A 22,990-nucleotide genomic window follows, 5' to 3' on the forward strand; every position below is an offset into this window, starting at 1 on the left:
ACCAGATGGAGGTCTCCTCTGCAGCTTCAACCTCCAATTGCTGGAGTTTTTAGAGACACTTTCCTCACATTGTGAAGTGCAGACATGTTCTCTTCTTCTGTCTGGACTTCAGATTTTGGTATATTTAGACAAACAAAGAAGGCCCTTTATAAGTCCATAATGCAAACGCTTCAGGTGGGGGGCACGAAGCCTAAGCATCCCCTGAACCCCCGGCATTTTAAAGTGATTTTTCCCATCCCACTGAGAAAAAAGTCCTGCTGTGAAAAAATCCAGCTGAGAACCCTGGACTTGTGTGTCATGTTGGTATCATTATTACTTTAAAAGGCACACACAATTATGTAATAATAAATGGCTTCACCTAACTACTATCCCAGAAGATAACAAAGGTTTTCTGTATGATCAGTCATATTTTCTAAAACCTGGGCAATATTTCACACATTCTGCCAGGGTATGTCAATTGTAAGCAGAGCTGCACATGTTTATCAAGGAAGATCAAAAAGACCTTTTAGCTGGTTGCCAGGCTGTGGTCTCGTGTGGCTCTGAGCGCTTTCATGTCTGTGTCAGGTCTTTGTGTATGTCAGTGTTGTCCTATATGCTTAATAAGTTGAATGCCGTCTGTTACTGTAACACAAATCTACCTATGATTATCAATAAAATAACCTGAACCTGAATTATATCCTGCAGCATTGGGTTATTGTTCCACACAAGGCTGGTCATGGCATCATGCTCAATCCCGCACTGACAATGTTTTGCAGCAAACAGCTGGCAATCTGAGCCTCTTACATTTTTTCTTTTCTTTTTATGCTGTATTATAGTGCTGTGCTAGTATGGTCCAAACAGTGGAACCAGCTTTTTGGGTGTTGCATAACTCGCTCTTTTAACTTATTCCAAATGAGCTCTTAGTTCTTCCAGCAACTCCAATTGGCATTGCTTGAGAGGTGATGTTTTTAAGGTTATGTCAATTGTTTCCTTCAGTCATTCCAAAAATACTAACTCAAATGCGGCCAAAAAACTTTCTCTATCTTGTCTTCCATTATGCCTTTGTCTCCTCCACACAACAACAGTGCAACAATCTAGAGCTCGACCGATATATCGGCCGGCCGATATTATCGGGCGATATAAGCCCTTTTCAAAGTACTCACTATCAGCTGAAATTTTGTCGATAGAACGCCAATAATTTCTCATAAACAGAAGTTACTGAAATCATGTTTGTGTTGGAAATGTAAAATGTCCTTGCACCGTTTGTCCAGTAGATGGAGCTCTGACTCCATTCAACTGAGAGCTGCTTACACCCCTGCTTAAATGTGTTCATCACTGGCCCCCGTAGTTCGTCATCACACTGCACTGATCGGCTAACAAAAGCATACAAGTAAGTTTATAAGGATGTTGTTTGTAATAACTTTGCGATTACATTCACCCCACATTTCTCCCGTTTCAGTTCAACTCAGTTTGATTAACTCAGTTTATGTAGTAATGTGTCAAATGTGCTTTATTGCGTCGGTCACTCTTTTTATTAAGCCCACGTTGTGTAGACCTTATTTCTAGCATGAAAAAATTTCATTTACTGCTAAGAGGTTGAAACATTCAGATTCACTGGTCGTCCGGAAGGGTTCTGGGAATTACTGCCGTTCGCCATTAACCGTCTGGGTCCGACGATGGCTGGGACCAAGCTTTACTAAATTGTCAATAACTTGTAAATTGTATTTCTGCTTTTAGCTCATACCTTTCTTGTTAAGGGTCCAAAAAAGAACATTTTATTCATAAAAAAAAATAATAATAATAACATCGGCTGATTTATCGATTATCGGCATTTTTTTCATCCAAATATCATTATCGGCATCAGCCTCAAAAAAAAAATCCATATCGGTCAGGCTCTACACTCGTTCAGTTTGCAACTTGTTTTCAAATGTGTTAAATACAGGTGCCATCACAATCCCCTGAAATTGCTTTCTGGCTTGGTAAATCACACTGCATTAAAATAACTTATTTGCATTTTCACCTCCCAGTACTATGGGGACTCAGCTCGGCACAACCCAAATTGTATTTTCATGAAGGCAAACATACTAAATGGAAAATGCATGTTATTTTGCTCATTTGAGTGATGCCATCTTTCACATTTGTTTGTGGGTGATGTGGAGATTGCACACATTTTTATACACACAAACCTTTATTAAACTAGGCCAACAATGCATGCGAGTCAGTCCACTTAGTATTTTATTCCCACTTGATTGATATGAAAAATATCTGTACTTGTCAAAATATGCATAATCTGAGTGGCTTTGTTGCACTCTGCATTAACCACAATACACCTGTTCATCACACAGACTTGAATGTTTGTTTCTACCAGTATCTTGTACCACCTGTTTCCGTCTGTAATTAAAGCATCATTCATTGTTTGCATCAGCATAATTGGTTTGGTGTTTAAAGGACCTGAAGTCTGATGGAATTAAGTTGCCACTGGTTCAGGTTTTTTAGTGTTTTCAGTCCTGTTTTATATTTCCAGTAGGCTCTCTCTCTTTGAGGATGACTGATGCTCTGAAAATTGCCATTATAAACAACACATTTCAATTGAAAACTTTCTTCAGCATAATGTCATCTTGTCTCCCTGACAAAGGCTGTTATTAACAACACGTGTGTGTGTGTGTGTATTTTTATGTGATAACAGTTTTGCTGTTTTCCCATCATCCTCTTTTCAGTTCTGTCATTTCACACTTTGTCACTGCTCTCCTGTGTCTGTTCTCACTTTTGATCTGTTTTCCACAACAGGCCTGGTGATGATTGGTGTGATCATCGGTTCCAGGAAGGTGGGGATCAACCCTGACAACGTGGCCACTCCCATTGCTGCCAGTCTGGGTGATTTGATCACCCTGTCCCTCCTGGCTGGGGTTAGCAGTACACTCTACAACTACATAGGTGAGGGTCACTGTGGGCAGAGTCATAAAGGAGATGGAGATTTTAATTCTGGTCTGTCGTTTTTAATTATATTTAGTGAAACCATAGTTACTCACAGCATCACCTAAAAGTCTACACACTTGATTCTGTCCTCCAGTTGTTATCTCTTTGAAATTTACAATGCCTCTGGAAAGTATTCACAGTGCTTCGCTTTTTTCACATTTTGTTATGTTGATCTGATCATCTGATCATATGATCATCCTTGAGATGTTTCTACAGCATAATTGGAGTCCACCTGGGGTAAATTCAGTGGATTGGACATGAATTGGAAAGTCACACACCTGTCTATGTATAAGGTCCCACAGTTGACAGTGCATGTCAGAGCACAAACCAAGCATGAAGTCAAAGAAATTGTCTGTAGACCTCCAAGACAGAATTGTCTTGAGGTACAAATCTGGGGAAGGATACAGAAACATTTCTGCTGCTTTGAAAGTCCCAATGAGCACAGTGGCCTCCATCATCTGTAAATGTAAGCAGTTCAGATCCACCAGGACTCTTCCTAGAGTTGGCTGCCCATCAAAACTGAGTGATTAGGGCAGAAGAGCCTTAGTCAGGGAGGTGACCAAGAACCTGATGGTCATTCTGTCAGAGCTCCAGCAGTCCTCTGTGGAGAGAGGCAAATATTCCAGAAAGACAACCATTTCTGCAGCAATCCACCAATCAGGCCTGTATGGTAGAGTAGCCAGATGGAAGCCACTTCTTAGTAAAACACACATGACAGGCCGCCTGTAGTTTACCTGAAGGACTGTCAGACCATGAAAAATAAAATTCTGTGGTCTGATGAGACAAAGATTGAACTCTTTGGTGTGAATGCCAGGCGTCATGTTTGGAGGAAACCAGGCACCAGCCCTACAGTGAAGCATGGTGGTGGCAGCATCATGCTGTGGGGATGTTATTCAGTGGCAGAAACTGGGAGACTAGTCAGGATTGAGGGGAAAGCTGAATGCGGCACTATACAGAGACATCCTGGATGAAAACCTGCTCCAGAGCACTCTTGACCTCAGACTGGGGCGACGCTTCATCTTTCAGCAGGACAATGACCCTAAGCACACAGCCAAGATATCAAAGGAGTGGCTTCAGGACAACTCTGTGAATGTCCTTGAGTGGCCCAGCCAGAGCCCAGACCTGAATCTAATTGAGCATCTATGGAGAGATCTGAAAATGGCTGTGCACCAGTGCTCCCCATCCAACCTGATGGGGCTTTAGAGGTACTTCAATGAGGAATGTGTAAAACTGCCCGAAGATAAGCGCACCAAGCTTGTGGAATCGTTGCTTGAAGCTGTAATTGCTGCCAAAGGTGAATCAACAAAGTATCGAACAAAGGGTCTGAATACTAATGTACATGATTTCTTTGTTTTTATTTTTAATAAATTTGCAAAAAAAACAAAACAAAAAAAAAACATTCATGTTGTCTTTATGCCGTGTTGCGAGTAGAAGTTTTGAGAACAGTTCTTTTTTTTTTTTTTTTTTTACTCCATTTTGCAATAAGGCTGTAATAAAATGTGGAAAAAGTGAAGCACTGTGAATACTTTCCAGGTGCATTGGATATTGTACACAAAGGTTACAGCTGTCTCTCAAGTGACTTGATGGGTCTTCATCAGCCACTCAGGTCATGGCCACAACAATATACAGTGGAGAAGTACTGTACATATTTCACAGTATCTTAGTAATATTTTGCAATCACTTGGTTCTGCTTTGATCAGCTGTTAGGAAAAGTTGACTCTAGAATTACTGTAGAATAAGTACAAATGCTGCTATGAATTCCTTTGTTTTATTGTCAGGTACATACAGGTTATCAAACTGAAATATGTTTGTAACTTTTTTTGGTCAGTTTCATCATTAGAGCACAAGGTGGCAGCAGAAATCAGATTTTAATGTTTCTGTCCTTCATACTTTTCACTGAAATCATCACAGTGCATTTTTGGTAGGTGATGGAAATCCATGATCTGGTCATATGTACTTTAATATGTGTCTTCTTGTGCATGCATCTCCTACATTCATGGCATTCACCTCAGTTTGTCTACTTTATCATCATTTCTTGTCAAAAAGTGTGCATTTGTGATCATATGCACCATAAGTGTTATACCCCCTGCAAATAGAAATGGCGGGGAGGCGGGTGTGTAGGAATCACCCTGTCCATTTATCTGTTCAGTTCATCTGTCCATATGTCTTAAAAGTACAACTCTTGATAAAACAGGTTGGTGCCTTTCAGTGAAACTTCACACAGTGCTGGTGCAAGCAAATAAAAAAGCAAATGTGGGGCAATGTCTTCAAAGGGACATTGATCATCTGCCTTTTTTTCTAAATAGAAATCACATTTTTCGAATACATGTTTAATCACAGCTGTTAAGCTCTTCAGTACATAAGTTAACTACTTTATTAATTCAGACATTTTGTCTCAAAAGACTGACTACCCCAGTATATGTGATGCATGCAAGCAACTAATATGGCAGAGCGGGGATATCATTTTTTGACCATTTTCAGATATCTGTGCAACCCAAATCATAAACTCTTGGGACTTGATAAAGCAGTCAGTTACATTTAAGGCATGTCAAAGATTACACATTGTTCCAACTACACATCCTAAAACCAAAGTCCTTTGTTCATTGCAATAAAATGTCAAGATGATATTGCATAAGAAAGCATTCTTCTTAGGGTAGTATTTCACCAGGCTGTGACTTTGGGAAATAGTAGGAGACACAAAATTGTGACAAAACACATGAATTAGCAACAGTTTTCTCCTGGAATCGCACTGAAATGATGACATGTTGGCACACAATGTGCTCGGCATAGCTGTAGGATGCTCCTTTACTGCTATTATGTGAAAAGAGGATGTGGAAATTTCCCCAGCTGTAGCTACAGATGACAAAGCACTGCAAATAATAATAAAATAATTAATAATAATTAAAAAAAAAAAAAGCCTAGCACAGCTCCACAGAGTAAATGGGGGGGAAAAAAGGAAGAAAAGTGTACTGTTTTGCTTGGTGACCGCATACTCACTGATGGCAGCAACATTGTCCAGCAGAGCAACAGGCTGCTCCATCTTGTCGGTGTTGTCCCCACTAGATCCACTCTCCTCTTCTCCAGTATTGAAGGAGTAGTAGATACAGATATCCTTCTCACTTCTCTGGATTGACCAGTATATAATCCTCTACTGAACGGGCTCCGGGATCCACTCAAAGTGCTGCTCCTCAATGCATACAGGCACCACGATCTTCTGGAAAGGCTCCTCGATGTGCTGGGATGGTCACCTCTCTGCGAATTGCAGAGGATAATGTAATAAAATATTACACTTATTACCTCTGTCAACAAAGTTTTCACCCCCTACTTATTTGTTTGTGTTTTGTCTGTTTGTTATGAACAGCCTGGAATCCACAATTTTTCATATATCTTTTTGAAATTTTTACTGAAGATTCATATCCTGATAGGCAAGAACTGATTTTCAATGTCATAGGTCAAAGTGAGGAAAATTGGAAAAGTCCCTATCTTTAACATTGAATACATTTTCACAAATTCATAGCTCTGTGAAAATAGATCAAATTTGTTTCATATTTGAGAACGGTATGTAGGATGGTATCCTTTATTGGCTGACAAAGTTTGATCCAGATCTGATACAGATTACAGATTTTGTGGCCATTTAAATTTAACATTGAAAACCCCATTTAATATATATTTTACATTATACCTTAATCAAACATGCCCCAGTCTTTCTCATATTTGAAAGTAAGGTGCAGACTGGCACTCACTATCACCCGACAAAGTTTGATCCAGATCTGATCCAGAATGTGGATTTTGTGTCCATTTTAATATATTATTGAAAAGCCCATATAGTGTACATTTGCATTATATCTCAAACTAAAGTGCCTCAGTCACTCTCATTTTTCTGTTATGGATTTACCTACACCACCAAAATTGGATGGAGGTTCCAATTTTATGCGTGTTTGTCTTTCTTCCAGTTATCAGTCAGAAACAATGTTCTGTGCACCACAAAAAAAGGAAAAAAGATATTTTATACACCACAGAAAAATTGTTCAGATATGAAATTTGTACTTTATGGAGTAGTGCAAAAAATGGATGTGTGTGTACATATGGATATGTACATATACATGCTGGACTCCGAAAAATGATGCCCACCTCTTCCACTATTAGGAATATTTAGACGGCTTTCGGTGGCTTTTCAGTCATGTGACTATCCGAGAAATTGTGGAAGAGGTGGGCATGTCACAACATGTCCTGTGATGCTTCAACACGGTGGCGCTTTTGCTCTGCCATCAGCTTCGTGGCAAAGCCATCTGCATGAATTTTCGCTGCAACTCTTTTCATGGCCAAATCTTCTGTCACAGTGGAATGTGCCGAAAAAGTGCTGATGTCCACCTCTTCTGCAATTTCTCGGACAGTCACACGACGGTCCTGCATCACCACAGTGTTCACTTTGGAAATGATCTGGGCATTTCAGCATGTTGATGGCCACCCGAAGCGCGGCTCGCTCTCCACCGTTGTGCGGACGTCTTTAAACTGCTTGTACTGCTCCTTAATCTGTGTGATGCCCATAGGATCATCACTGAAAGCCGTCTTAATAATCCGAATGGTTTCCACTTGGCTGTCGCCCAGTCTCTGGCAAAATTTGATGCAGTCGCGCTGCTCCAGTCGTTCCACCATTTTCCTTGGAATGAAAAAACGACGAGAGACTCCACCCATCCTCACACAAAGGCTGCTTACAAGCAAATGACACAATCGACAGGCGTGAAAAACTCACGCATGCGCACGAAGGTTCAAGGTTGGCTCATGCAGCATGTGATTCAAATCCATCAGGTTTTTGAAAAAAATAAAAAGGTCGGATACTTTTCTAACAGACCTCGCATGAATAAAGTACACTTTAAAAAGTGGATGTAAACATTTAAGGCGGTGATTGTGAAACACTGGGGCACAGAAGCCAGTGCTGTTAAGGTGCTAAAGGCTGGACAAGGTTTTTTTGGTTGTTTCTTGTCCCGGGGGGGACTTTTTTTGAAAGTCTCATTAATGTATATTTCTAATTAATGACAGCAGGCAGACTTGTTTTCCATCACTTCACTTCATACATGTTTCTGTCCCACTCATAGACATGTGGTATCTGTCTCTGCTGGTGTGTCTGGTCTTCATTTGTCTGATCCCACTGTGGGTGGTGGTGGCCCGACAAAATCCCCAGATCAGAGAGGTTCTCCGCTCAGGATGGCAGCCTGTGATAATCGCCATGTCCATTAGCAGGTAAACACATTGTCATTTTTTAATGCATTAAAAGCTGCTTGGTCGACGACCACCATGACCTGGACCCAGAGAAGCGGCAGAAAATGAATGAATGAAATTAATCAAATCTAAATCATCATGACAATAAAATAAAAAGGAACATTATGGACTAGGTGTGCAACGGATCATATAACCCACAGTTTAAATCATGGTTTTTAGTCATAGAGCTGATCATTTTTCATGGAGGCAAAAAGAGGTAGACAAATTTCACTTTGTTTTCCATTTCTGAGAATAAGTGAAACAACAATAAAACAAGGAATTTTTTGCCGGTGGTCCTCCATTACAAACAATGTGTCCAACATTTAATAAAATACTTTGTTATATTAAATTGCAATATAAGCAGTACTAGTAAATAAAAATAGCCTTTTTTAAAATCGTAAAAACAGAAAGCAAAGCAGATATAAGTTTATAACTTAAGATTTTTTTTTCCAAAAAGGTACGGATGTTTAGATTAGATCAAACTTTATTAATCCCTTGGGGAAAACACCCTCAGGGAAATTGATATTCCAACAACATTGTATAGCAGCACACGGAGTATCACAAGTGAAAGTAAAAAACAATTTGCAAATATAAATACCAGAAATACTGCAAACTACTGGTTTACTGGCTACTACTGTTCCTCTCCTTCCCTTCCTCTGTATTCCTGTTCTCGTCCCCTCCTGTCTACACTGTGGTGAGATTGTATTGACAGTAACTTTATTTATGTAACACTTTCAAGATAAATAAATAAATACATTTGTACTCCAGAGCAGGCAGACCACTCAGGAAAACTCTTTGTGATTTTATCTTTTTTATTTATTTTTTCCTGGAGCTCAGTTAACTCTCAGCCACTTTCACTCCACCTGTGCGTGGCTCAAGATGATGAGTCAAGCGCACACACACACACACTGTGTGCCTCTGATGTGGTGCAACTGTTTTTTAATCAAATCTGGTACACAACTTTTTACCATTTTGCAAGACATCCAAGAATAAGTTTACTTATAAGTTTCATCCAAGAATAATACACACACACAATTTGTATTTCACAGAATGTAAAATTTGCAACTATGCTTCTGTTCATATGCCTGCTGAACCTTGGGGGGGGCGGGGGGTCTGTACGAATTACTGATCATCTATAATCCATAATACCCCTACTATGGACTTCTGTTTAGCTGAGTCTTTTATAGACAGGTCTTTGTCAAGCAGTGTGTTATTAAAACTACACTTGAGCTTTTAAAACAAGTAATCTGTGCATTTTCATCAAAGTCAGTGGTTTACAAAGTGTGGGATGGGCTCCCACGAGGGCACATTGTAATTACAGGAGTCCTGCGAACATATCAGGGAAGTAAATTAGTTGCTTGTGATGACACCACTGCACCGCACCAGTCTCCACCCTCATGTGGTTTGGTGCTGAGTGAATGTTTGTGCAGTGACTGGAGTGCTAATCCATCCAGCAGCTCTGTGGAGAGATTCCTACAGGCTGAGGACCACCTTCAGATTACTGCCATACCCAGGATGGAGCAATTTGAGGTTGAGTGTCTTGCTCAAGTGCACTTCACAAAGACAGGAATAACTCGTTGGTTGGAGACAATGCTCCACCTACTGAGGCAAAGAGTGCTCTGATGAAAGGCTATCATAACACAAGTTTGAAAGGTTTATTTAGACAGAAAGCACAAATGATGCATTTTTCCACAGGGAAATGAATAATAAAAAATGTAATTAAGAAGCACATGTCAGTTAAAAATAAAATTTCACAATCTGTTGTGCTCTTGGCTTCCTTACCAGCGTAATGCACTTATTACATCCGCCAAGGATGTAATGAAATCAACTGCATCTGTCTTTCTGTCTGTCAGCAGGATTACGTCAAAACTACTGCATGGATTTTGACAACGTTTTTACCACAGATGCATATGAGGCCATGGAAGCACCCATTAGTTTTTGGAGCTGATCCAGATTTGGATTCTGGATCAAGTTTCACTTTATATAGGCTTTGAAGGATTACTGTGAGCAGGATTACATCAAAACTACTGCACCGATTTTGGTATGTGTGTGTGTGTGTGTGTATATATATATATATATGTGTGTGTGTGTAAAAATACAACCCCAATTCCCATTCTTGCTTAATGTACAACTTCAGTTGTTCAACAGTCCGGGGTCTTCGTTGTCGTATTTTGCGCTTCATAATGTGCCACACCTTTTCAATGGGCGACAGGTCTGGACTGCAGGCAGGCCAGTCTAGTACCCATACTCTTTTACTACTAAGCCACGCTCTTGTAACACATGCAGAATGTGGCTTGGCATTGTCTTGCTGAAATAAGCAGGGACGTCCCTGAAAAAGATGTTGTTTGGATGGCAGCATGTGTTGCTCCAAAAGCTGGATGTATCTTTCAGCATTGATGGTGCCATCACAGATTTGTAAGTTGCCCATGCCAAGGCCACAAACACACCCCCATACCATCACAGATGCTGGCTTTTGAACTTTGCGCTGGTAACAATCTGGGTGGTCTTTTTCCTCTTTTGTCCGAAGGACACGACGTCCATGATTTCCAAAAACAATTTGAAATGTGGACTCATCAGACCACAGCACACTTTTCCACTTTGCGTCTGTCCATTTCAAATGAGCTCAGGCCCAGAGAAGGCAGTGGCGTTTCTGGATGTTGTTGATGTATGGCTTTCGCTTTGCATGGTAGAGTTTTAACTTGCACTTGTAGATGTAGCAACGAACTGTGTTAACTGACAATGGTGTTCCGAAGTGTTCCTGAGCCCACGCAGGATGATCCTTTACACAATGATGTCAGTTTTTAATGCAGTGCCGCCTGAGGGATCGAAGGTCACGGGCATTCAATGTTGGTTTTCAGCCTTGCCACTTAGGTGTAGAAAGTTTTCCAGATTCTCTGAATCTTCTGATTATATTATGGACTGTAGATGATGGAATCCCTAAATTCCTTGCAATTGAACATTGAGAAACATTGTTCTTAAACTGTTGGACTGTTTTTTCACGCAGTTGTTCACAAAGTGGTGATTCTCGCCCCATCTTTGCTTGTGAATGGCTTAGCCTTTTGGAGATGCTCCTTTTATCCCCAATCATGACACTCACAATTAGTGTCCTCAGTTCCCAAATGCTTATTGAGTGTTGTTAGAAGGAAAGGTGATATAATACAGTGGTAAACATACCACTGTCCCAGCTTTTTTGAAACGTGTTGCAGGCATCCATTTCAAAATGAGTAAATATTTGCACAAAAACCATAAAGTTTATCAGTTTAAACTTTAAATATCTTGTCTTTGTGGTGTATTGAATTGAATATAGGTTAAAGAGGATTTGCAAATTATTGTATTCTGTTTTTATTTACATTTCACACAACATCCCAGCTTCATTGGAATTGGGATTGTACGAGGTTGGGGTTAATTGGGGTTACCTCGTATATGGTAAGGTTAGACCTTACTTGTGTGAAGCGCCTTGAGGCAACTTTGTTGTGATTTGGTGCTATATAAATGAAAATAAATTGAAATTAAATATAGACTTTGAAGGATTACGTCAAAACTACTTCACGGATTTTGACGAAATTTTCAACACAGATGCATATTAGGCCAGGGAAGACTCCAATAAATATTGGAGGTGATCTGCATCTGGATCAAGATTTCACTTTATATAGGCTTTGAAGGATTACTTCAAAACTACTTCACAGATTCTCACCAAATTTGCATCACAGATAAATATTCAGGCATGGAAGACTCCATTAAATTTTGGAGGTGATCCGGATCCGGATTGGCAGACATCAGAAATCTCTGATTGCTCTTGTTAAAAATATGTTTCTAAAACATTTTGTGTCACTGTGCTGAGAATTTTGCATGGGACATGGATTTGATTATATTCTGGTCGCTGGCTGATGTGTTCCTCTGCTTGATGGTAAAAGTATGGCAACAACTGATCTAAGTTATCCAGTTTGTACAAAGATCCAATCTTTAAAAGTCAAACAGTTGTCAACCTTTTAGCTGTCAGACTGTGTAACTCTGACGGCAACCACATTTTGTTCTGTTTTACAGTTTTGGAGGCCTTATACTGGACAAGACAGTGAGTGATCCAAACTTTGAGGGCATGGCTGTTTTTACACCTGTCATTAATGGTAAGCAGCAGAACACCAACACAGAACCACATTACTGTGCCACAGTCATGTCGTTCTAAGAACTTGAGGCAGTTAAATGTTCTTCCACATTCACTGTGAATCAAGTTTAAGATTTTACAAGTTAACATTACATAAAATGAACCCATCTAGTGATTGCTTTGAAGGAAAACATCAATCTACAAAACATTTGGAGTGGTTTTAAAATGTTTTAAATTGTCCATCATTTGAAGTCAGAGGGCTAAAACATGCAGAATTGGCACTGACAACACTTGGAAAAAAATTAAAGAATCACCCAACAAAGAAGGTGTTTATGAAAGGTGCCTTGACAATTGCACAAATTTGATCAGTGCACTGGTACGCAATCTGCCATGCCAGAGAGTAAACTCTTTGTAAACCCTTGTAAAATGTGCGCGGCTGGGGGCAAAGAAAATTTTGAAATGTTCAAAATCTTTGGCACGCATTAATTTTGTGAACTCGATGTGAACATTGCACAAAAAATTCACTGTGTGTTGCTACGAGTCACTGCGTCAGTGATGCGCATCACTGCGCAGCTCATTTGACGAGATATTAAATCTATAATAAACATAATTTTACAGATACTCATAAGAAGGAATGAAAATGCAACTGTTTTCCTAAGCCATTACAATATAAATATTACAATTAATTACCTTTTGAGATGATTCCAGATGCATTCTCCACATCATGAAGTACACGAGAATGGCTCCAGCTACAGAAAATTCCTAAAGGTGGTTTCATCAGCCAGGCTCTGAGAGCAAATGATTATCCCGCTATGAAATAATTATTTTGTATAATGCAATTTCCAGCGACAAAGTGCAGCATTCATCGGAACACAGCAGGTCGCATTGGCACAACGAATGGCAGTGCAGGAGTTGGTGCTTTAAGCTTCACTACTTTGATGCAAATAAACAAATCACAAATATAAAAAAAAATGTTTTGTTCAATAGTTGAACATTCTGCCTTTATGAGACATACTTAAAATTGTTGGAATTAATGGGTTATTACATATTTACACATCAAGTAGAGGAAAAATGCAAAGAGCGTCGCTTAATGAGCTGACGGACTGGACTAATTGAAAGGAAATGGCCACAACAAAAGAATTGAAACAATGGAAAGGTTGTAAAACTCCCCCAATAAGGAAATCCAACACAAAGTGTGTTAAAAGATGCTGGTTGTAGCCAGTCAACTGTGCAAGTATAAGCAACGTGGAAAGGTTATACCAACAAAACATGCAGGTCGACGACAGAAGAGGTTAGTGTCAGGATCGAAAACTCAAAGCAATATGCCTTGATAATAGAAAATTCACAACAAAACAAATCAGTGGAAACAGTGGAAACATTCAATGAAACTGATACTTGATGGTGAGCAAGCGAGTGATTCAGCATTGGCCAAAGAGATGAAGCTGGAGCTTTTGTCTGGTTTTCTTTTTAACAGAACATATCAAGTTGACTGTCATTTCATTTCATTTATATAGCACCAAATCACAACAAAGTTGCCTCAAGGCACTTCACACAAGTAAGGTCTAACCTTACCAACCCCCAGAGCAAGAACAGGTGACAGTGGTAAGAAAAACTCTGATGATTTGAGGAAGACACCTCAAGTAGACCAGACTCAAAGGGGTGACCCTCTGCTTGGGCCATGCTGCGACACACTTTGTAAAATGAACTTACAGGAAATTTTGCCGGTGCAGAGGACGGGAAGGTTGCAGAAGTAGACACCACTCACATCTCTGGCTATACGAAAGGGAAAATAAGTGTGTCTTAAGTCTGGACTTGAAAGTCTCTACAGAATCAGGAAGCCAGTGAAGAGATGCCAAAATGGGTGTAATGCGGTCAAACTTTCTGCTTCCTGTCAAATGTCTGGCAGCAGCATTTTGAACCAGTTGGAGGACCCTGATGCAGTGCTGTGGGTTTTTCTCCATAAAATAAAAACAGACATAGGGATGTTTGGGTGGATTTTTCAAATTTAGCACCTTTAGCCAGCACTGGAGATCCTCGTCTTTCAATGGAGGAGGGAACAAGTTAAATGCTCGTCCACAGCATTCAGGTCTCTCCTTTCCATGTTCAAAACATCATTCTGAAAGCGATAGTTTCCTCTTCTTCCAGTTGTTGTGGTACTCATGAACTGAACAATTAATGCTGCTCATGTTCGGACACTTCTTGTGTACTGTGTTCCCACGTAGCTAATCATTAGACGCAGTGGCAAACCGGAGGTTGTTTGACAAAATGGAGCCGCCCACCCTAACTTCCTGAATAAGGTGAATACTTGCATTGCTAGATTTTATTTGTCTGGCTGAACTCCATAACTGCTGCTGAACTGTGCTGGCAGTGCACCAACTTCCCACATGTGCAACTTTTAGGCTGCAACCAGTGGACTTTCTCGTTTGTCTTTTTTTTTTTTTTTAATTAATTATTTTTTTGGGGTCATTTTACTTTATACGCATCATAACACAACTGCAGTTGGCTTATCGGTGTGGAACAGCACTTCACATGGGATTTAATTATACCAGAGGTGGATTATGCTTTTGTCATCTGATCGAAGTTGCCAGCACACAGCGCAGCCGGGTGAAAGGGACTTGACCAGCTGTCTGCACTGCACTGTGGAATGCGAGGTACGTGAGGTGAGTTCCATGTTTATTTATGTCGTCATGTGCTGGGCAAACATTTCTGCATCATACCTGCTACAGACTTAGGAGGTGAACGTGTAATGACACATGCGTTACATCGGTGACATTGTGTTCAGCTGCATTGCGCCGCTGCACAGTGCCTCTGATACGCATCCAGTGCCACTTACATGTTATTACATAACAATATTTCCTTCACCCTCCCTGGCCGGTGTCTGGTGGAGGTGGACAAACGTAGCACAGCATGTCGGCAGGCTTTGCTGTGACCGATTGATGTCAGAGCTCAATCAGAATCAGAAGTTGTTTATTGCCATTGCCAGTGAACAGGATTCACAGACTAGGAATTTGCTTCGGTACAATGGTGCAACATTAAGAAGAGATAAAATGCTAGGATAAAATATAACATATGTGTCAAAATAAGATAAATATAAGATAAAAAAGAAATATGAAAGGCTGTGTGCAACAGAAAAACAGAGAAACAGAAAAAACAGTGCAGTGGGAGGAGTGCAATTAAAAACCAAAGTACATTGTTTAAGTGACCCGTGATAAATGATAAAGTGACAGAGTTAAGCTTAAGGTGACTGAGTTATGAGGTGTCATGAGTCTAACGGCAGAGGGGAAGAAAACTGTTCTTATGGCGGGAGGTTCTGGTCCGGATGGACCGTAGCCTCCTGCCCGAGGGGAAGTGGTTTTGAATAGACCGTGTGCAGGGTGAGAAGGGTCAGCTGTGATCCGACCTGCTTGGCCCAGAGCCCTGGAGACGTGCAGGTCGTGGAGAGATGGAAGTCTACAGCCGATCACCTTCTCAGCAGAGGCCACAATGCGCTGCAGTCTGTGTCTGTTCCTGGCTGTGGCCCCGGCATACCACACCGTGATGGAGGAGCAGAGGATGGACTCGATGATGACCGTGTAGAACTGCACCATCAGCTGGACAGGCAGCTTGGCCTTCTTCAGCTGCTGCAGGAAGTACATCCTCTGCTGGGCCTTCTTGATGAGGGAGCTGATGGTTGACTCCCACTTGAGGTCCTGGGTGATGGTGGTGCCGAGGAAGCGGTGACAGACCACAGTGGTGATGGGGCTGTTGATGAGGGCGAGGGAGGGCGGGGGGCTGTGGCTTTCCTGAAGTCCACGATCATCTCCACTGTTTTCTGGGCATTGAGCTCCAAGTTGTTGCTGCTGCACCAGGTCACCAGCCGGTCCACCTCCCTCCTGTAGGCAGACTCATCCCCATCCGAAATGAGTCCAATGATGGTGGTGTTGTCCGCAAACTTGATGAGCTTTACAGAGTCGTGGCTGGAGGTGCAGCAGTTAGTGTAGAGGGAGAAGAGCAGAGGGGAAAGGACACAGCCCTGTGGAGATCCTGTGCTGAGAGCCCGAGTGTTCGAGACATTTTTTCCCAGCCTCACACACTGACTCCGGTCTGTCAGGAAGTCTGTGATCCACCTGCAGGTGGAGTTGGGCACGTGGAGCAGAGAAAGCTTGTCCTGGAGCAAAGCTGGAAGGATGGTGTTGAATGCAGAGCTGAAGTCCACAAACAGGATCCTAGCGTAGGTTCCTGGGGAGTCCAGGTGCTGCAGGATGGAGTGCAGGGCCAGGTTTATGGCGTCATCTACAGACTTGTTGGCTCTATAGGCAAACTGCAGGAGGTCCAGGAGGGGGTCGGTGATGGACTTCAGGTGGGATAAAACCAGGCGTTCGAAGGTCTTCATGACTACAGATGTGAGAGCCACAGGACGGTAGTCATTAAGTCCAGTGACGCGTGGTTTCTTGGGGACTGGAACTATGATTGAGGACTTGAAACAGTCTGGAACATGGCATGACTCCAGGGAGGTGTTGAAGATCCCCGTGAAGACTGGGGCCAGCTCATCAGCGCAGTGTCTTAGGGTGGCAGGAGAGACACAGTCTGGGCCCGGGGCCTTACGTGGATTCAGCCTTTTGAAATGTCTCCTCACGTCATCCTCTTGGACCGAGAGGGCAACAGGGGGAGTAGGGAGGGCAGCAGTGAGAAGGGGGAGGTCCAGAGTGTTTGAATATCCAGTTGTGTGGGGGGTGGGGAGGTGTGAGTCCTTGTCTTCAAAGCGTGAATAGAAGACGTTCAGGTCGTTGGCCAGCTTCAGGTCGTCAATAGAACGAGGTGCTTTGGGCTTGTAGTTGGTGATCTCTTTCAACCCCCTCCACACAGAGGCCGAGTCGTTGGCAGAGAACCTTTGCTGCAGATGTGAATTGTACATGGATTTAGCCTTTGCCACCTCCTTGCTAAATCTGTACTTTGCACCTCTATAGCTGTCTCTGTCTCCTTCTCTGAAAGCCACCTCTTTCTGCTGACAGAGCTGCTGGAGTTTAGGTGTGAACCAGGGCTTGTCATTGTTATATCTCACCCTGGTACGCTGTGGGATGATGCTGTCTTCACAGAAATGAATATATGACGTCACAGTGTCCGTGTAGTCATCTAGACTGTGTGTTGAAGCCTCAAACATATCCCAATCCGTGGTGGCCAAGCACGCGCGTAGCTCCTCTACAGCTTCATTGCTCCACACTTTAGACGTCCTCACAACAGGTTAAGAGAGTTTAAGTCTCTGTCTGTACATGGGGATCAAGTGGACCATCACGTGATCTGAAAGTCCCAAAGCTGCACAGGCCACCGCGCGGTAGGCGCCGCTCACTGTCGTGTAACAATGATCTAACGTGCTCCCTTCTCTGGTCAGGCATTTAACAAACTGTTTGTATTTTGGTCATTCCTGACTGAGATTCCCTTTGTTAAAATCACCGAGAATTATAACAAGAGAGTCCGGAAAGTCTCTCTCCACGCTCATAATCTGATCTGCGAGTGCGCGCTCGGCCTCGTGCATGTCCACGCTCGGTGGAATATACACAGAGCAAAGTATGAAAGAGTTAAACTCACATGGAGAGTAGAACAGTCTGCAGTTTATGAGGAGATATTCCAGAGAGGGACAGCAGTGTTGGGAGCTCACAGTCACATAGGAGCACCAGGCGTTGTTGATATAGAAGCAGTATTCTCCACCTCTTGTTTTTCCACCAGAGAGTGCTCGGTCTCTGTCTGTGCGGAGGAGTTGGAATCCCTCTAGTTGGAGCGCGCAGTCCGGTGTCTGTGCATTTAACCACGTCCTCGTTGAAGCACAGTACACAAGATGAGGAGAAATCTCTATTCTTCTTCATCAGCAGTGCCAGCTCATCCATCTTGTTGTGGAGTGAGTGGACGTTGGAGAGAAATATCCCAGGTAGGGGCGTGCGCGTGCCCCTTCGTCTCAGGCACACGAGAGCTCCAGCTCGTTTTCCTCTCCGCCGTCGTCTCACTTTTTTGGCCAAAAAGTGAACCAGTTCAGCTGCAGGCACTAAAAAAACTGGCGTAATGTCCGTGGGTGTTGATGATTTGATGTTTAGAAGCTCCTCGCGGGTGTAGGGACACGATGACACATGATTCACGCACAAAAACAATCAACCGCAATGGTTAGCCAATCAACCGCAATCAGATCGTTTCAGATCCTGTTTATGCCGCCATCGGAATATGTCAATTGCGTTCAGATTACACATGGATTGCTGTCGGATTGGTGTCCCATCTTGATGGCACCCGGAGAATTATGAACATGTGCGTCACACTCGGGGCCGCCGGCAGATTTTGGCCAACTGTGTGGACTTCCGCAGATGGTTGTCAGAACATTTTGGAACTGAAATCAGACACTTTTCAGATGTGCACCAATTCATAATTCTGACGTCACTCTGCGTGATTCCGGCTATGTGTGATGGGGGTATTATTGTTTGGTTAGCCACTTTGTTTTATTAGTCTTAGTGAGTTCCAGTTTGGTTTTGTCTTAGTGTTTATTTTCTTATTGTTCTCTTATCAGTTCCTGTGTAGTTTTGTTTCAGTACTTATTTTCAGATGGTTTGATTCTCAGTTCTGTTCTAGTTTGTATTGCCAGTTTGTGTTTCCTTTGTGTAGCCATTAGTTGTCATTGTCAGTCAGTGCTTAATTTGTAAAGTGGGAGGTCCCGGAGCGCAGAGGATGGGTGGCTCCGGTGCAGAAAAAAAAAGAAGGGGGGGGGGGGGCTTGCGAACAACACACCGAAAATAAATTGGGCATTAATAACACTAGTCACACCAAATCCGGATAGAGTACAAATTCCTGTTTAATGATGTACAGTGGTCCCTCGTTTATCGCGGGAGTTACGTTCTCCGCGTTCACACCGGGCGCGACGCGAGCGACTGCAGCCACAGGTTGCCATGTAATCCCTATGTAAGGACGCGTTTTGGCACCAAACCGCGCAGCGCGACGTGAGTGAAGCAATTTTGAGCGTTTTGCGCGTTTGTGGCGTGATATTGCGTCGCGTCATGTCATGTTGCCTTCCTCCCCAAGTTGAAAAATCTAAACTTTTTCGTCTCTTCGCGCCGCGATGACCAATCAGGGACTGAATATGTAGTGACGTGGAGATGTCTGGAGTTTGACTGAAGATGTGAACATGTCCTGTATCTGGTAGCAGCCTGTGAGCAGGACTTATGTCTCTTTTGTCCTTTATTTCACAATCATGACAGTTTTTGGAGCGAGCAGCAGCACCACAGCAGTGGGAGTGGAGTTTCTTTTTCTTTTTATTTTTACGTGCGCGCGCGAGGGAATCATCCATTACTTTACTTATTAACTACACAGATGTATAATAAAGCAAATGGTGACTGGTTTCTAAAGACAATTATGACAAAGTTTTTTGGGAAAGAGCGAGGACCAGCCTCACAGCAAGCCGCAGAGTTTCGTTCTTTCTTCTTTTTTTTTTTATGTGCGCGCGCGAGTGAATCGTCTGTGTGGAGAATATTTTATTAACTACACAGATGTATAATAAAACAAATGGTGACTGGTTTCTAAACACAATTATGACAGAGTTTTTGGGGGGAAGAGTGAGCTGCAGCAAGCAGAGTTTCTTTTTTTTTATTGTTTACATGTGTGCACGTGAACGGGACAGTTGGTCCTCAAACTGGGTCCCGCAGAGGCGGAAGGACCGCTGAAAGCGGCCGTTATCCAGACGCAGCTCCTGCATCAAATAATGATACTCTCTGTATTGGGAGCTTTTCACAACAACTCGCTCCGTGTGATCAAGGTCCGTCATGATGACTTGACGCCGAGTGGAATGGAAGCTCCTCCTATTTGATGACGTACCGGGGTGAATTTTTGCAGCGAAAGTACACCCAAGCAGAGCGACACACCAGGCGAAGGAGGCACGTCCGTCGCCATGCGACCCCCACGAATTTGTAGCGTCTGATCGCGCCCGGTGTGAACGCAACACGAAATCCACGAAGTAGCGCTATTATAGATGTTTTAAGGCTGTAAAACCCCTCACTACACACTTTTCTCAAACAGGCATTAACATTTTCTCACTTTTCTCTCTTGTGTAAACTCTTTTTTCTTCTATGCGAGAAGATTATAAACAGACACACGCAGAACACAATGCGTGGCTCTCCCTTCACTCACTGCCTCCGGGTGTACGGATGCGGGACCCGCAAAGAATTCTCTCTTGGTGACCACGGAGCTCTGCGGCTACGGTCAACATCCGGATCAAAACAGCGAGCGTAGCCTCTGGACCTGTTGCCAGATTTGGCGCAATTCAGCACAGCAGACAGGAGGGCGGCGGTGTAATTGGCAGTGAGAGCAATCGCGGTTATTTTTTTTTATATTTTGTTAGTCAAGAGAGGTGGTGGATCACGGATCCAGTATAAATAGCTGGCAGAGCCAACGTTAAAGGTTCTGGAGCATGCGTCCGAGGTTCCGGAGCGTGCTCCGGCTTGCTCCCCCTCAAATTAAGCCCTGTTGTCAGTAATGCTTTTACTTCTCACTTACACCTGCGACTCATCCTGTTTTTGTCTGCCTCTTTCATGCACTTATACTCTTGCACATGCCTGTTTCGTCTTTGTCTGTCTGCCATGTTCACTCCTTTTCTTGCCTCTCTTTTCCCCTCTTGGGTTCACCTGACCACACCTCCTTTCCAGATCCTTCTCCCACCACATGCATCTCATTATCCAATTACCACCTGTCCTTATTTAAACTGCTTCTGTTCACTTCCTCTGTGCTTGTTTGTCGACTTTGTCACTTACCAGCTCATGTCACAGTTCAGTTGTTTGCCTAGCCGTATATCTTGACCCCTGCTCTGTTTTTTTTTTTTTTTTTTTAACCTGCTTTTTGCCTCTGCTCTGATGCCCTGTCTGCCCGCATAGTGACCCTGCTTGTTTTGGACCACATTGTATTGCCTCGCCCTTGCCTGTTACTTTTGCACTACTGTTGACTGCTTGCTTGTGTACCGTACCTTTGTCAGCATTAAAGATCCTACCTTTTTACTCATACGCCCTGCCTGTGAGTCTGCATGTTGCGTCCAGCCTCTGTCAGTGCCTCGCTACCTCGCAGCCTGACAGAGTTTCACTCACACTGCTGTTTGGTGGAAAATGGATTGAGACATCGTGAAGCAAAAAAAAAAAAAAAAAAAACCCTTCCGAATATGTGGTTTGGCATTTTGGGATTGGCTGATTATAGGAGAAAGGTTGACAAAAACCACTAATAGTGCACATCCACAGTACTGTCACAGCTAGTGCCCGACAGCAATCACTGTTTCTCATTTTGTCTCGGCCTGTCTTCCGTTATCTTCATGCTGTCTCTCTCTAACCATCTGTTTCTCTCTCTGTCTTTCTCACACACTGCATTCCCCTCAGCTAAATGCTATCTTCATCACTCTGGTTTCAATTTCCCATTTTACTTATTTATGTTATGTGTCGGACGCAGCTCGGAGAACCGACCAGCGTTTGAAGGACCCAGTATGAAATAAGCAGAGCACGGTACAAAGGCTTAACTGAATTTAATACATAACAGTGATCATAATAATAATAAAAGGTGCGGTCTGGCGTGGTGCGCTCCCAGCAGCGCTAACGGTCCGGAGCCAGAAGCTGTTTCGGACCCAAGGACCCCGCCGACACCCCCCAGGTGGCCGCAACAACCGAGTCTGTGAAAGAAGGAACCATTATGTGAGTCCACACTCTACACACAGAACACTTAAAGGTGTACAAACAGCAAACACTTCCTGGCTTGATTACTGATCAGCTTCCAACCTGCAGGCATGGAACATCCCGTTCACAAATCACCACCGCAGTGGAAGCTGATACATGACTAACATACAGTTCAATACAATAAGGTGTGAGGGACACCACATTTACTGACTGTATAACTGTTAGTCACAAAATCCAACGTACCTCAGGAAGTGTGCTGACGAGCGTGAGACCTCACCCTCTCCTCTTTCACAGACCGTGCATCAAACCTGGACATTCTCAGCGTCCGCTGCTGATGAGATGGCTCCCAAGACGACGATCTCACCCGTCTGGTCACAAGGTCGAGTCTCTGGCAAATGCACACTGTGCACTTCAGTCTTAAATGCCAACATACTCCAATCCCTCCAGATGCACCTCAGCTGTGAGTCCTGACGAGTCGCAGGTGATCAGGGTGAAGTCCTACCAGCCTCAGCAACACAGCCACTCAGTCCCAAATGCACGCCACCTGGGAGGAAACACAAAAGGCAAACAAACCGGCAGCCAGGCCCCCCCAGCCATACAACAATTTATCTATTTTTCTCCAGTGCTGTGCATGTAAACCAATATTTTGTTTTACTTGTGTTTTACAAGTGTTTTCAATTTCCCAAAGAACATCTGTAGAGGTAAAGATCTAGATCAGTGTTTGATATCATGGAGTTATGCACATATAGTCTTGCCAAAGGCAAAATTAAGATGATTTTTGTAAAACTGCTATGATTTTTAACAGTCCATTGATTCATTTTCTATACCTGCTTACTCCAATTAAGGGTCATGGGGTTGGAGCCTATCCCAGCATTCATAGGGTGAGAGACACATGACTCTGATTGCTGTCAAACACACCTATGCTTAATTGCCTATGTACAATCCCTTTCAGCCAAACTAAGGTGTAACATCAAGTGCAAAGTAAGTTGCAGACCTTACTTTGCTCTTTGATTTTTTT

General features: G+C 42.9%; 1 protein-coding gene across 3 annotated transcripts in view; it reads left to right on the forward strand.

Annotated features, from left to right (window-relative positions):
* Positions 1–22,990, forward strand: part of LOC117512205 (solute carrier family 41 member 3) — a 91,543-nt gene that overhangs the window by 49,617 nt on the left and 18,936 nt on the right. For all 3 annotated transcript variants that reach the window (XM_034172194.1, XM_034172195.1, XM_034172196.1), the window contains 3 exons: positions 2,767–2,913; positions 8,052–8,196; positions 12,259–12,338. In XM_034172194.1, coding sequence (XP_034028085.1) covers positions 2,767–2,913; positions 8,052–8,196; positions 12,259–12,338 — 372 coding nt within the window. The remainder of the gene's footprint in view (positions 1–2,766; positions 2,914–8,051; positions 8,197–12,258; positions 12,339–22,990) is intronic.

This window comes from Thalassophryne amazonica, chromosome 6 (assembly GCF_902500255.1).
Source record: "Thalassophryne amazonica chromosome 6, fThaAma1.1, whole genome shotgun sequence".
Lineage (NCBI taxonomy): Eukaryota > Metazoa > Chordata > Actinopteri > Batrachoidiformes > Batrachoididae > Thalassophryne > Thalassophryne amazonica.